At 38.3% G+C, this 13,467-nt stretch overlaps 1 protein-coding gene across 13 annotated transcripts in view; it reads left to right on the forward strand.

The window, feature by feature from the left end:
- The window catches only part of CDK8 (cyclin dependent kinase 8), a 120,595-nt gene that overhangs the window by 60,012 nt on the left and 47,116 nt on the right, over window positions 1–13,467 (forward strand). For 12 of the 13 annotated variants that reach the window (XM_060128804.1, XM_060128805.1, XM_060128806.1 and 9 more), the window contains 2 exons: window positions 3,404–3,514; window positions 6,778–6,918. In XM_060128804.1, coding sequence (XP_059984787.1) covers window positions 3,404–3,514; window positions 6,778–6,918 — 252 coding nt within the window. The remainder of the gene's footprint in view (window positions 1–3,403; window positions 3,515–6,777; window positions 6,919–13,467) is intronic. The other variant, XM_060128814.1, reaches the window with a different exon arrangement.

The raw sequence follows: 13,467 nt of genomic DNA on the forward strand, positions 1-13,467 counted from the left end.
AATAAACCCATGCAAATGTGTTCTACTTGCAAGTTTCTGTCTGTATAAGCTCTTTATTATTTCGTGAAAAGTTTACAAAATTTTATTCAACTTTCCTTTGTCATTTATAGAAAAAATAGGTACTGTATCTCACAGAGTTACAGATCTTAGTTCTTATCTGATATTTGGTGGCGATGAATTTTGTATTTTCTATTGTTGCTGTTACAGTTGTCCCTTTGCATCCATGGATTCAACCAACCATGGATAGGAAATATTGGGGGGGATTTCCAGAACGTTCCAAAAAGCAAAATTTGAATTTACCATGCTCCAGCAACTAATTACATAGCATTTACATTGTAATAGATAAGTAATCTGAAGATGATTTAAAGTATAAGGGACTTGAGCATTGGGGGATTCTGGTACCCTCCTAGGGCAGGGTGGGGTTGAGGGGTGATCCTGGAATCAGTCCCCCTCAAATATTGAGGGACGACTGTAGATAGTTTTTTAAAATAATTACAAGCTACAGATTTGTTTTAAGTTTAATTGTTTTGTGATGTCAAAACATAGGCAACTAGTAGAATGGGAGAAAATATTTGTAAATCATATATCTGCTAAGGGATTAATATCTAGACTATGTAAAGAATTACAACTCAATAGCAACAACAAAAAACCCAATTCAAAAATAGGCAGAGAGGGTTTCTCTGGTGGCACAGTGGTTAAGAATCCACACAGTCTGAGCCCTGGTCCGGGAAGATCCCACATGCCGCGTGCAACTAAGCCCATGAGCCACAACTACTGAGCCTATACTCTAGAGCCCGCATATTAGATATTAGGCAGGAGACTTGAATAGACACTTCTCCAAAGAAGATATACCTGTAAGCACATGAAAAGATGCTTATCATTAGTCATTAGGGAATTGCATATCAAAAGCACAGCAAGATACCACATCATACCTATTAGGATGTGACTATTACAAAAAGAAAATTTAAAAAGGTAAATAAAAGTTGGTGAGGGTGTGGAGAAATTGGAATTCGCATGCATTGCTGACGGGAATGTAAATGGTAGAACTGCTGTGAAAACCAGTTTGGTGGTTCCTCGAAAAGTTAAACATAGAATTATCATATGATCTAGCAATTCCACTCCTAGGTATTTACCCAGAGAATTGAAAGCAGGGCCTCGGGTACCTGTACACCAATGTTCATAGCAGCATTATTCACAGTAGCCAAAACGAGGAAACAACCAGTGTCCATTAGCTGATGAATGAATAAACAAAATGTGGTATATAAATGGAATGGAATGTATTGGGTTGGCCTAAAAGTTTGTTCAGTTTTCCCGTAAGACAGCTCTAGTAACACTGAGTTGTCTTTAACTTCATTAGAATCAATTTTGTTAGATTGTATTGTGACAGCTGTCATATTAGTGTGCATTTAAAAAAAAAATCAAAATTGGTGAGTTTTTGTGTAGCCTTTTAATATTGAAGATGGAAGAAAAAAGCAACATTTTTGGCACATTATGCTTTATCATTTCAAGAAAGGTAAAAACACAACTGAAACGAAGAAAAGATTTGTGCAGTGTTTGGAGAAGGTTCTGTGACTGATTGAGCGTGTCAAAAGTGGTTTGCGAAGTTTTGTGCTGGAGGTTTCTTTCTGGACAATGCTCCACAGTCGGGTAGACCAGTTGAAGTTGATAGCGGCCAAATCGAGAACTTAATTGAGAACAATCAACGTTACATCACTTGGGAGATAGCTGACATACTCAAAATATCCAAATCAAGCGTTGAAAATCATTTGCACCAGCTTGGTTGTGTGAATCGCTTTGATGTTTGGGTTCCGCATAAGTTAAAGAGAATAAAACCTTCTTGAAGGTATTTCTGCATACGATTCTCTACTCACATGTAGTGAAAACGTTCCATTTTTAAAACGAATGGTGACGGGTGATTAAAAGTGGATACTGGGGCTTCCCTGGTGGCGCAGTGGTTGAGAGTCCGCCTGCCGATGCGGGGGACACGGGTTCGTGCCCCGGTCCGGGAAGATCCCATGTGCCGCGGAGCGGCTGGGCCCGTGAGCCACGGCCACTGAGCCTGCGCGTCTGGAGCCTGTGCTCCACAACGGGAGGGGCCACAGCAGTGAGAGGCCCGCGTACTGCAAAAAAAAAAAAAAAAGTGGATACTGTACAGTAATGTGGAATGGAAGAGATCGTGGGGCAAGCGAAATGAACCATCACCAACCACACCAAAGGCTGGTCTTCATCCAAAGAAGGTTGTTTATATGGTGGGATTGCAAGGTAGTCCTCTATTATGAGTTCCTTCTGGAAAACCCAACGATTAATTCCAACAAGTACTGCTCCCAGTTAGACCAACTGAAAGCAGCACTTGACGAAAAGCTTCCAGAATTAGTCAACAAAATGCATGATCTTCCATCACGATAACGCAAAAACCACATGTTTCTTTGATGACCAGGCAAAAACTGTTACAGCTTAGCTGGGAAGTTCTGATTCATCCGCTGTATTCACCAGACGTTACACCTTCGGATTTCCATTTATTTCGGTCTTTACAAAATTCTCTTAATGGAAAAAATTTCCATTCCCTGGAAGACTGTAAAAGGTACCTGGAACAGTTCTTTGCTCAAAAAGATAAAAAGTTTTGGGAAGATGGAATTATGAAGTTGCCTGAAAAATGGCAGAAGTAGTGGAGCAAAACGGTGAATACGTTGTTCAGTAAAGTTCTTGGTGAAATTGAAAAATGTGTCTTTAATTTATACTTAAAAGCCGAAGGAACTTTTTGGCCAACCCAATATTTGGCCATTAAAAAGCTATGAAATTCTGATGCATGCAACAACATGGATAAACCTTAAAGACGTTATGCTAAGTGAAATAAACCAGACACAAAAGGGCAAATACTGTATGATTCTACTTATATAAGGTACCTAGAATAGGCAAATTCATAGAGACAGAAAGTAGAATAGAGGTTACCAGGGGCTGAGGGGGAGAGGAAGGTGGGGAGTTATTGTTTAATGGGTACAGAGTTTCTGTTTAGGATAATGAAACAGTTCTAAAATGGATAGTGGGGACGGTTGCACAACATTGTGAGTGTACTTATGCTTCTGAATTGAAAATGGTTAAAATGGTGATTTTTTATGTTATGTATATATTTTACCATAATAAAAACATTAAAACAAAACAAAAAAAGAAACCAACTAAACAATAGCAACCATACAGACAGATTTACACAGTTATATCTTTTCAGTATCTTTTCTCCACTGATTTTTACTCATTTTTATGGGCATCTCAAAATTGTATGGGTACTTATTAGAATTTTAGGATTGATTGCCATTAGGTTTGTATTGCCTTTGAATTACAAATGGTATGGGGTTTTTAATGCTATTTTTATGGCAAAGATTTTTAATGAATCGCCTTTGTTTTGCAGTTACTTCGAGAGCTTAAGCATCCAAATGTCATCTCTCTTCAGAAGGTGTTTCTGTCTCATGCTGATAGGAAAGTATGGCTTCTGTTTGACTACGCTGAACATGACCTCTGGGTAAGGTGAATTGTTGGTGGACATGGAGCCATGGTTTCAGTTGGGGATTAAGAGGGACTGACTGAAAACAATTTTGGGAGCTCATCTTTGTATGAGATTTACATTTTTTTTTTTTTTTTTTGCGGTACGTGGGCCTCTCACTGTTGTGGCCCCTCCCATTGCGGAGCACAGACTCCACACGCGCAGGCTCAGCGGCCATGGCTCACGGGCCCAGCTGCTCCGTGGCATGTGGGATCTTCCCGGACCGGGGCACGAACCCGTGTCCCCTGCATCGGCAGGTGGACTCTCAACCACTGTGCCACCAGGGAAGCCCTCAGCAGATTATTTTTAAAATAGGATTTACAGAAACCTTAAGTAACTATAAAATTTACTCCTTTATTAAATATAGCAGCTACATTTTTTTAAAAAAACCTGAAAGGCCATCTTGGGGATAAGATTAATGATATATATAGATGAAAATCTATAATAGGATAGCCCAAATAATTTTGAAACATACAAAACTTATATCCTGATCAGTCTTGGGTGAAGAACATGTTAACACAGATTTCAGTTTAAAAAACAAAACAAGTAAACAAAACCCAGTATTACGTCAAGTTAATTCATTAGCAACTACTTCAGTACTGTGAGATATATTTTTCTGATATTTACTAAGTAATAAGGTCTTTAAATATTTCACTGTGTTTTGCATCCTATCTATATTTACTAAATTAGCGTGACTGTGCATTTATTGAGCTAAATAAAAGAGAAAACATGCAAGGGATTATAGTATCCTGGCTCAATTTCAAAATCTTCAAAATAATTTATTCTTTCATTCAGCTGTAGTTCGTAAATGCAAATACAAAATTTCGAAATAAAACTAGCACAGATCCTAGTAAAACTGTTTAAAAGTAAATTCACCTTCTGAAAATAGTTAAATAGTTTTAAACTCTTTTGCTAATTTCCAGAAGTATCCTCATTTACATAATTTTAACTTTAACAGACTTCAGAAACTGAAACTTATTTTGGTGTCATATGCTTTCAGATTTAGAAAAAAATGTTTTCATACTGTTTGTAGATTCCTGTTTTCCATGACTAAATGTGGTTTGATTCAAATTATTTTTGTAAGTTGTCTGGAAAGAACTGTTTTCAAACAGAAAATAGACACATGAAATTTTCTCTCTGTTTTATGAAACTATTGTCCAGGGTTCATACTGGTTGTAAATATTTTTTTCTTGTTGGCTTCTGTTCTTTTAAAAGAGATCTAATCAAATTAGGATTCTGTTAATAAAAATTCATTACATCAGGGTGGCCAGTATTGAATTGAACATTCATCATACTGAAATCTAACACAAAATCAAATTATATAATCCAAATTTATGAGAAAATATCCAGGCTGGTTTGTAAAGGTGATTTGTAATAAAACATAGTTGAGCATAGGAGATCGCATTGTATTCACTATGGTTTCTCACAAACTGGTATGTAATATTTAATTTTATATGTAGGTATAATTATGCTTTCACAAATTATACTGCATGTAATGTTGTGCATATAGTCACCATTGGCTTTATCATCATCTTATTAATACTCATTTAAGCCAAATAAGTACTTTAAATGCTCATTTTAATAAAAACCAAATGGTGATTCAATTTTATTAAAACCTATTCTTTATCCATTTTATTTTCTTATTTTAATTTGGATATTGAAATGAATTAGATGGGGTAAGGCAGCAGAGGGTAAGAAAACAGTTGCAGTAAAAAGATCATTTAAAAAAATCACTTAGGTGTTGGTGAGATCTTATGGTATACATATTGCATATTTGTTATATTGCCCTGGAATAAAAATGAAGGTAAAAAATTCTCTTACTGTAGTTTTTTGTAGTTATAAAATATTGGTTAAAAAGTAATATGTAATACCCTAGTGAGAATATAACTAAAGAAGTGGTATATGGCATCAGTTGGTTATCTTACCTCCCTAAATATTTGTTCCTTTCATTCTTACTCTGGCAGGTTTTAATTTTTTTAATGTATTTTAATCTTTTTTTTTTTTAAGCTCTGAGGGCCACTGGTTCTTCTTAAGGTGAACAGACTTGATTGTCACATCATTTCTTAGGATAGGTGACAAACAGTCTAGATTATTAAGAGTTATTGTAGCTCTGTTTTGTTTGCCTTTTCTTAAATACTTTAAAAAAATTACTGAGAAGGAAGTTAACATAATGTAATGCTGCTACGAAAGCATAGATTAATCATACTACATATGTACTGACTGATACCCCTTACCTTCTGAAATAAACCTTTGCTTTTTATTTTTTCTTTGGAAGATAAAACTCCTTCACTCATTAGTCATTAGTTATTTCTTACCATTTTCTACCTCTATATCATAAGAAAGTAGAAATGAAAAGGTTAATGTATAATATTAAATATCTCACTCCTCTTTTAATTATTTTTATTAAGTTCAAGAATACGCCTGATATTCCCTCACAAATACTGGTCAGGAGTCTGCTCTTGCACATGTTAGACACAGGCATGTGCACAGTGGTGCACACAGCAGAGTTGGCTGCAGCTGACTTGTAGATTTTCTTGCAGTTTAAGAGAACTTTAATTAAAATGAAACCTGTCAAGAGTTTGAAACATTGTATCTTGTTTCTGTTGAGGTACATTTATTTGTAAAATGATTTTTCTGTTTATAAAGTGGTATTGTGTTTACCGGATGTCCACTAACATTATATTGATACGTAGAAACCTTTGATGGATGTTACAAGGCTGTTTTTTTTCCTCGTCTGAAGAAGCTTTCATATTTCTAATTATGTCCAGTGTGAATTGGTCATTTACGTGTTATTCCTTTGCTTGGGTGTACTTAATTGAAATATTTTCCCATTTGCTTTCTTTATAACTCATGTATTGTAAATAGGTACCACATCTATGCTATGTTCTTTTTTTTTTCATTTAATCACTGCAGAATAAAAAATACTCTTTTCTTGAAAATTTTCACCAGATAAACAGGGGTCAAGTAACTCTGAAAGTAATTTTTAATTATACTTTAAAAATAAAATCACATTACTTCTCTGTTGTCATCATTTATTTTCTGAGACCGTATCATATGCTTAGGAAATGACATTTTAGCTCTAGTTATTTGGAAAATTTAAGGTTATTTATGTTATCCAGCAGAACGTGAAATTATATTTTCAAATCTTTGGAAATCCCTGAGTGTTTTTCTGTTAGGAAAATATTATATATCAAACTGTCTTTCCTTTTTTAAGCTTCTGGTGATATTTTTCTTTGTTTCAGCATATAATCAAGTTTCACAGAGCGTCTAAAGCAAACAAGAAGCCAGTACAGTTACCTCGGGGAATGGTGAAGTCACTATTGTATCAGATCCTAGATGGGATTCACTACCTGCATGCTAACTGGGTGTTGCACAGGGATTTGGTAAGTTGAAATATAGTTAGGTTTAAGCCAGAAAGATGCATTTGGAGTTGGATGATTTTTTAGTTGTCTCTAGATATCAGTGCTATACAGGCCTGCAAACCTTATAGAGGAAGTGGGAATGCTAGTCTCAAAACTAGCCTAGCCTTGTGCTTTTGTGTAATGCATCCTGCTTCTTGACATACGTTAAGCTGGTGCTGAAGAGGTGAAAGAGGGCACATTTGTTTTGCTAAGCTTTCGGGGTTTTCTTCAAGTCTGTAAATAACGTATTGGCCTGCTTTACATTGAATATTATATGCCAGGCAAACTCTAGAAGTTGGTATGTTTATGAGTAACTTGAAAATAACCCTTTGGAGCCTACTGTATCCTAAGTTGTATATTAGAAGAGGAGCATTCATCTGCTTATTTTTAAACCCACTATGTTAGTAGCAGTCTCTCTGCCAACAGCCTTTAATAATCATGATTGAGTACATTATTGAGTGCCTTGTCATGTTAAGCTGCAATAAATTTTTACGAATTTAGAAACTTCAGAAACTGACTTTATTTTTATTTCACATGGCAGAATAGTTTATGCCCTTTTTTAAAAAAACCCATATAGCATTAAATTGGTGATTAAATGGTGCATTGTTCATTAAATCTTCATAGATTTAAATTATGTAAATCTCAAATTCCCCTTTTCCCCTTTCATATTGCGTAATGTAGTAACTCTAGTAAAGTGTGCCTTCATTTCAAACAATTATAAACACAATACTGGAAGTGATGACTTGGTCTCTAGTCACATGTGTACATTAGGAAAAAACCCGTCGCCAACTTGGAGGTGGAGCTGCTCTGCCCCTCACGCAGATATTCTTTCCAGGCTGCTCTGAATGCTCTCTGCATTCAGTCTCTGGCCTTCAGTCAGGTGTTTTAGTTTCTAGTTCTTTCATCTGTCTTCAGTAAATCTTGAAATAAGTTTAGTGGTAGTTAGTTTATCTCCAGTTGTCAAATCTAGAAACCATTTAGAGTAGGACCAATAACACATCAGAAATTTGGTTGAAATAACTTTTTCCCTTATGCAAAAAATTTTCCTTTATTTTTAATAGAATTAGGTTATTTTACTTATAAACAATGAATTTATAGAACATGAATGTGAAAAATCCTTTGTCGTGGGCTTCCCTGGTGGCGCAGTGGTTGAGAGTCCGCCTGCCGATGCAGGGGACACGGGTTCGTGCCCCGGTCCGGGAAGATCCCACATGCTGTGGAGCGGCTGGGCCCGTGAGCCATGGCTGCTGGGCCTGCGCGTCCGGAGCCTGTGCTCCGCAACAGGAGAGGCCACAGCAGTGAGAGGCCTGTGTACAACAACAAAAAAAAAAAAAAAAAAAAAAAATCCTTTGTCGCTCTATGAAACTGAATATAAATTTCAGCTTTTAGGGGTAGAGTGAACTTAGGGAAAAACTATTACTACTTTTGAGTTACTGACCTTTTTTATGATTCTAAAAGAATAGAATCTGGTTTTTCCCCATAGAGTTAATTATGCTACGATAACGCTACATTTTCTTTCTAATGTAAGTATTTTCTCATCACTAAAATATGTATGTTCATTAGATGAATACAAACTGATTTTTAAACCAGTATTTAATTTTTATGTTAATGTATAATATACCTGAACTACTCACATTAGTATTAACTACAGTAGTGAAAATAATTTCAAAGTCTGATTTCTTTTGTGTCTCTCTTGGGAGAGCTCTTTCTATTGATACGGCCAGAACAAGTTGTCTTTGGCACAGAGACAGTATAGAGCAGGTCATCTCAGAAGTCTCTGTTGGTGGTGTACCAGGAGACAGATGCAGTGGAGCAGTGCACTTAGGTGCAGGTGACAGAGGGATGCACTGTCTGTAGCTGATTTAAAAATAATAAACAGACGAAAAGTAGTTACTTTTGAAAATTTTATTTATTAATTATTCTTGGCTGCGTTGGTTCTTTGTTGCTGCCCACGGGCTTCCTCTAGTTGCCATGAGCGGGGGCTACTCTTCGTTGCTCTGTGCGGGCTTCTCATTGCAGTGGCTTCTCTTGTTGCAGAGCACGGGCTGTAGGTGCGCGGGCTTCAGTAGTTGTGGCACGCGGGCTCAGTAGTTGTGGCTGGCGGGCTCTAGAGCGCAGGCCCAGTAGCTGTGGCGCACGGGCTTAGTTGTTCCGCGGCATGTGGGATCTTCCCAGACCAGGGCTCGAACCCGTGTCCCCTGCATTGGCAGGTGGATTCTTAACCACTGCGCCACCAGGGAGGCCCGTTACTTTTTATTGTTACCGTATGCTGGCAATTCTGAACAGTATCAGTGATAAAATATTCCTGTTCACTGAGGCAAACTGTTCCTACTCCTGTGCCCTTCTTGATATGCCACTGCTCTCTGTTTAAAAGTGTGTTCATCCAAAATATTTTGTAAAATGTAAGCGGTTTTTCTGCTGCTGCCTCCTTTGGCTTTCCCATCTGAAGTGTGGTTTCCTGTACTGTCTGTGCGTGACTTCTTAGTGATCCTTCCAAACTCCTGACCCTTCTGTGCATCACAGGCACACTGCACCATCGTCTCCTTAAAACGATAACCTCTGTCCCAGGCTGGATCTTACTGTTTCAGGTACCTGCCTCTTGAATTATTCTTCAGTTCTTGAAGGAAAGATTCATTATCATAGTTTTTTAAAAAATATGTGCTCACCTTCCTGCCAGCTGAAAATTAAATTTTGGAGTTTGATATTATATAGTTTTTCAACGATAGCTACATAAGATATTCATATATGGAGTAATCAAGTATTTACTCTGAAGAACATTCTTTAGAAGCTGTATGATATGCCTTTTTTTAACCCCTTCTCAAATAGTTGTTATGATTTGCGGATGAGATAGTTACTCTATGAGAATGAATATAATTACGAGTTAATTATATTCTTTGCTCCTTTCAGTCAGGTTTAGATGAAATGAGACGATACCAACCTTAATAGATCTATGTAGATATTTGTTTGTTTGTTTATTTATTGGCCGTGCCACATGGCTTTCAGGATCTTAGTTACCCAAGCAGGGATCAAACCTGTGCCCCCTGCAGTGGAAATGTGGAGTCCTAACCACTGGGACCACCAGGGAATTCCCTACATAGATTTCTAATGTTAATAATTGAACCAATTGGTTAAGTTGCTGACTTGCCACAAGAAACTTCATATTAAGGTGGATAATTGGCATAGACAGCCTAAAAACACCATTTGAAAGTAGCCCAGAATGTTACTGAAGCTTTTGCTTAATAGCATTGGCTTTATTATTAATAGAAATACTGATTTGAGATGATAGAGTTATGAAGTTCTTTGATATATATAGTTGTTATTTAATAAATAAAGATTAATTTTGTCACTACTAATGATTATGTAGTAGCAGATCAGTAACTCAGTAACTGGGATCTGTCATCCTTGGCAGGAAATAGAGATCTAATAATTCTGGAACTCTTGTTGGGCTGAAGGTGGTAATGTGTACACATGTGTGGATGTTTTAAGAAAAACGGGCTAGAAAGGAAAAACATTCAGTATTTATTTTGTGAGATAATTTATGAATCCAAAGTAAACTTTTTAGTTTTAGAGCATTAAAATATGTATGTATAAGTTGGTTTGCTTATACACTTAATCTGTTTGCTGTAAGTAGAGAGAAATAAAAACAGAGGTGTGTGTAAGTTAGCTATGTTGTTTCCTTTGACTACACCCTTCTCCTTTCTTCTTTTTTCTCCTCTCCTTGGAAATTAAAATCGTTTGACTAATAGTCTGTAGTCCTGGTTCTGGCATTACCATCTGTATTAATCAGCGTTCTCCAGAGAGACAGAATGTGTATATATTAGAGAGAGTGAGATTTCTTTTAAGCAGCTCCCTCAGGCAGTTGTGGAGGCCTGGTTAGTCAGAATCTGCTGGGTAGGCTGGCAGCTTTGACAGACCCAAGGGAAGAGGCGTAGTTGAGTCCAAACTCAGTCTGCTGGCAGAATTCCTTCTTGTTCATGGAGGTCAGTTTGTTTTATTAAGGCCTTCACCTGGTGGATGAGAGCCACCCACGTTATGGAGGGTAATCCCCTTAACTCAAAGTCCACCCATTTAAATGTTAATCTCATCCAAAACCACCTTGACAGAAACATCCAGGATACTGTTTGACGAGATACGCAGGCACTGTGGTCCAGCCAAGGTGACAGATAAAATAAGCACCCCATACAAGTCGGTTAGCCAAGACGCCCGTTAAGGTAATGTGAGAAAAGGCATTGCTGGGTCACGTCGTCCATCCACCCCACCCCACCCCCGTTATCTGCTGTTTATTTAAAATAGGAGTGTTCTGTTGGCTTAAGGAATACTAAGATTTTTTTGCCAGATACCATAAAGAGAAACTAAGTGTGAAATATTACGAAAGCTTCAAATAAAGATATGTTTAAGTGACTCAGAATAAGGAAAGGTTTGAGATCTGTTAGCCTGATTGTATTGAGTTTGGTGATTTTTTTCTGAGCCCAGTCTAGTAAAAAACTTGAAGCACCAAAATCATATTCGATACTTTTTGTGTAGAAGCTAAGTTTGATTTGGCAGTAGTGACTGAACTCTTTCCTGTGAGAGGTAGTCCTCCTGGATTGAGTTAAAGCACACGGACAGAGTGTGAGAAGTTCTCACTAACAGTGACTCCATTGTGACCTGTGTGAGGACATCCAGCCAGTTTACTCTATCTGGCCTCTTTCAGTAGAACTGATGTTTTGTTTTTTTGTTTTTTTTGTTTTTGCGGTACGCGGGCCTCTCACTGCTGCGGCCCCTCCCGTTGCAGAGCACAGGCTCCGGACACGCAGGCTCAGCGGCCACGGCTCACGGGCCCAGCCGCTCCGCGGCACGTGGGATCCTCCTGGACTGGGGCACGAACCCGTGTCCCCTGCATCGGCAAACGGACTCTCAACCACTGCGCCACCAGGGAAGCCGAGAACTGATTACTTTTTATAAAACTTTCTAAATTTAGGGATGGTTTTCTTGTGAAATCGTGAAATTTCAAACTCAGTTAATTTTTCTTTTGCTAGGAGAAATTCTGTGATAGATTAAGAATTTGAAAAACGCTTGTCAAACGTATGCATGCTGGTGTTAGTGAACTAGAGATTAAAAACACCAGTACAGGGCTTCCCTGGTGGCGCGGTGGTTGGGAGTCCGCCTGCCTTTGCGGGGGACACGGGTTCGTGCCCCGGTCTGGGAGTATCCCGCGTGCCGCGGAGCGGCTGGGCCCGTGGGCCGTGGCCGCTGGGCCTGCGCGTCCAGAGCCTATGCTCCGTGGCGGGAGGGGCCGCGGCGGTGAGAGGCCCGCGTACGGCAAAAAAGACCGAAAAAAAACACACCAGTACAGTCTGACTCCAGTCTCCTTTTTTTCTTTTCTCTCTTTCTTTATAGTTATTTTCCAGCCAACCCCAAGGTTGCCCTGCCTTCCTGAATCCCTGCTCCCTTCATCTCCAGCATCTGAAATTCTATTCATCCTTTAAAGCTCTGCTCCTGCTACCTCATCAGTAAAGTGCACCCCTCTTCCACCTCCACTCCCCCACTCCCACCCCAGTCACACTAGCTGGGAGGGAGAATGTTTACTTCTACACCCTGTAGCAGTTACTTTGAACTACCCCTGGGGCACTTGCTAGTTTTGGTAATTGTATGTCCTCTGTTTGATGGTAAGTCCTGAGGGCAAAGACTGTGACTTTATATATGTTTGTATCCTGCCCAGCGCTTAGCAAAATACACATTAGTGTATACAGTATTGCTTATATTTGTTGAATGAATGAACTAGCCCATTTGTAACAGAAGCAAAGTGGCCTCCAAGGTTATTCTCCATAGCTTATCTCTGATATTACCTGATGCTGGTCCATATCTGCAGACACACAGAGACTCTGCTGTGTTTCTTCCTTTTACTCCCTCTTATCTCTCCTGTGATTCAGTGCAGTGGAACAGTGCAGAAAAAGTTCTTTTCTATTTATACTACATTTTAAGTCCTTTCAGTAGCCTTCCTCTTTCCACCTAAAAGAGCTCAGCTCGCTCTTAGCAGTCAGTTCAGAGACCATTCAGCTAATGATACTGATCTGTTGACCTTTTCCATTGCACTCTTCCTCTACCCCATATTTTTGTTCCTCCCACTGAGACCTATTTCCTGGCCCTTTGTCTGTTCTGATGTTCTTCTCTTCATGTCATTTATTTTTTCCAATTTTCCTTTAATCTTAAGGGTCGAACATTTCCATCATAGTTCGTTTACATCCCTCACTTTTTTTCAAGAACATCTTAAAGTACCTTCTGTGTGAATTATTCTTTAATTGTAGGTGAGGGGCCCATACCTCCCTTCTCCTATACATCCCAGCTGTTCTGAACTTGCAGCTCTCATGTTTCACTTTAATACTACATTTAACTGACCAGTTCATTACTAATCACAATGTAAATATTTTAATTTCTAGCTAATAGTTGTTCATTTTAAATGTTCTAGTGAACTCAATGTTGGCTGAATTTTGTGCTTTTTGTTGAAAATATTCATGCAGTGTATCAGATATACCATAGAAATGATTTACA

The sequence above is a fragment of the Lagenorhynchus albirostris genome, chromosome 18 (assembly GCF_949774975.1).
Source record: "Lagenorhynchus albirostris chromosome 18, mLagAlb1.1, whole genome shotgun sequence".
Taxonomy (NCBI): domain Eukaryota; kingdom Metazoa; phylum Chordata; class Mammalia; order Artiodactyla; family Delphinidae; genus Lagenorhynchus; species Lagenorhynchus albirostris.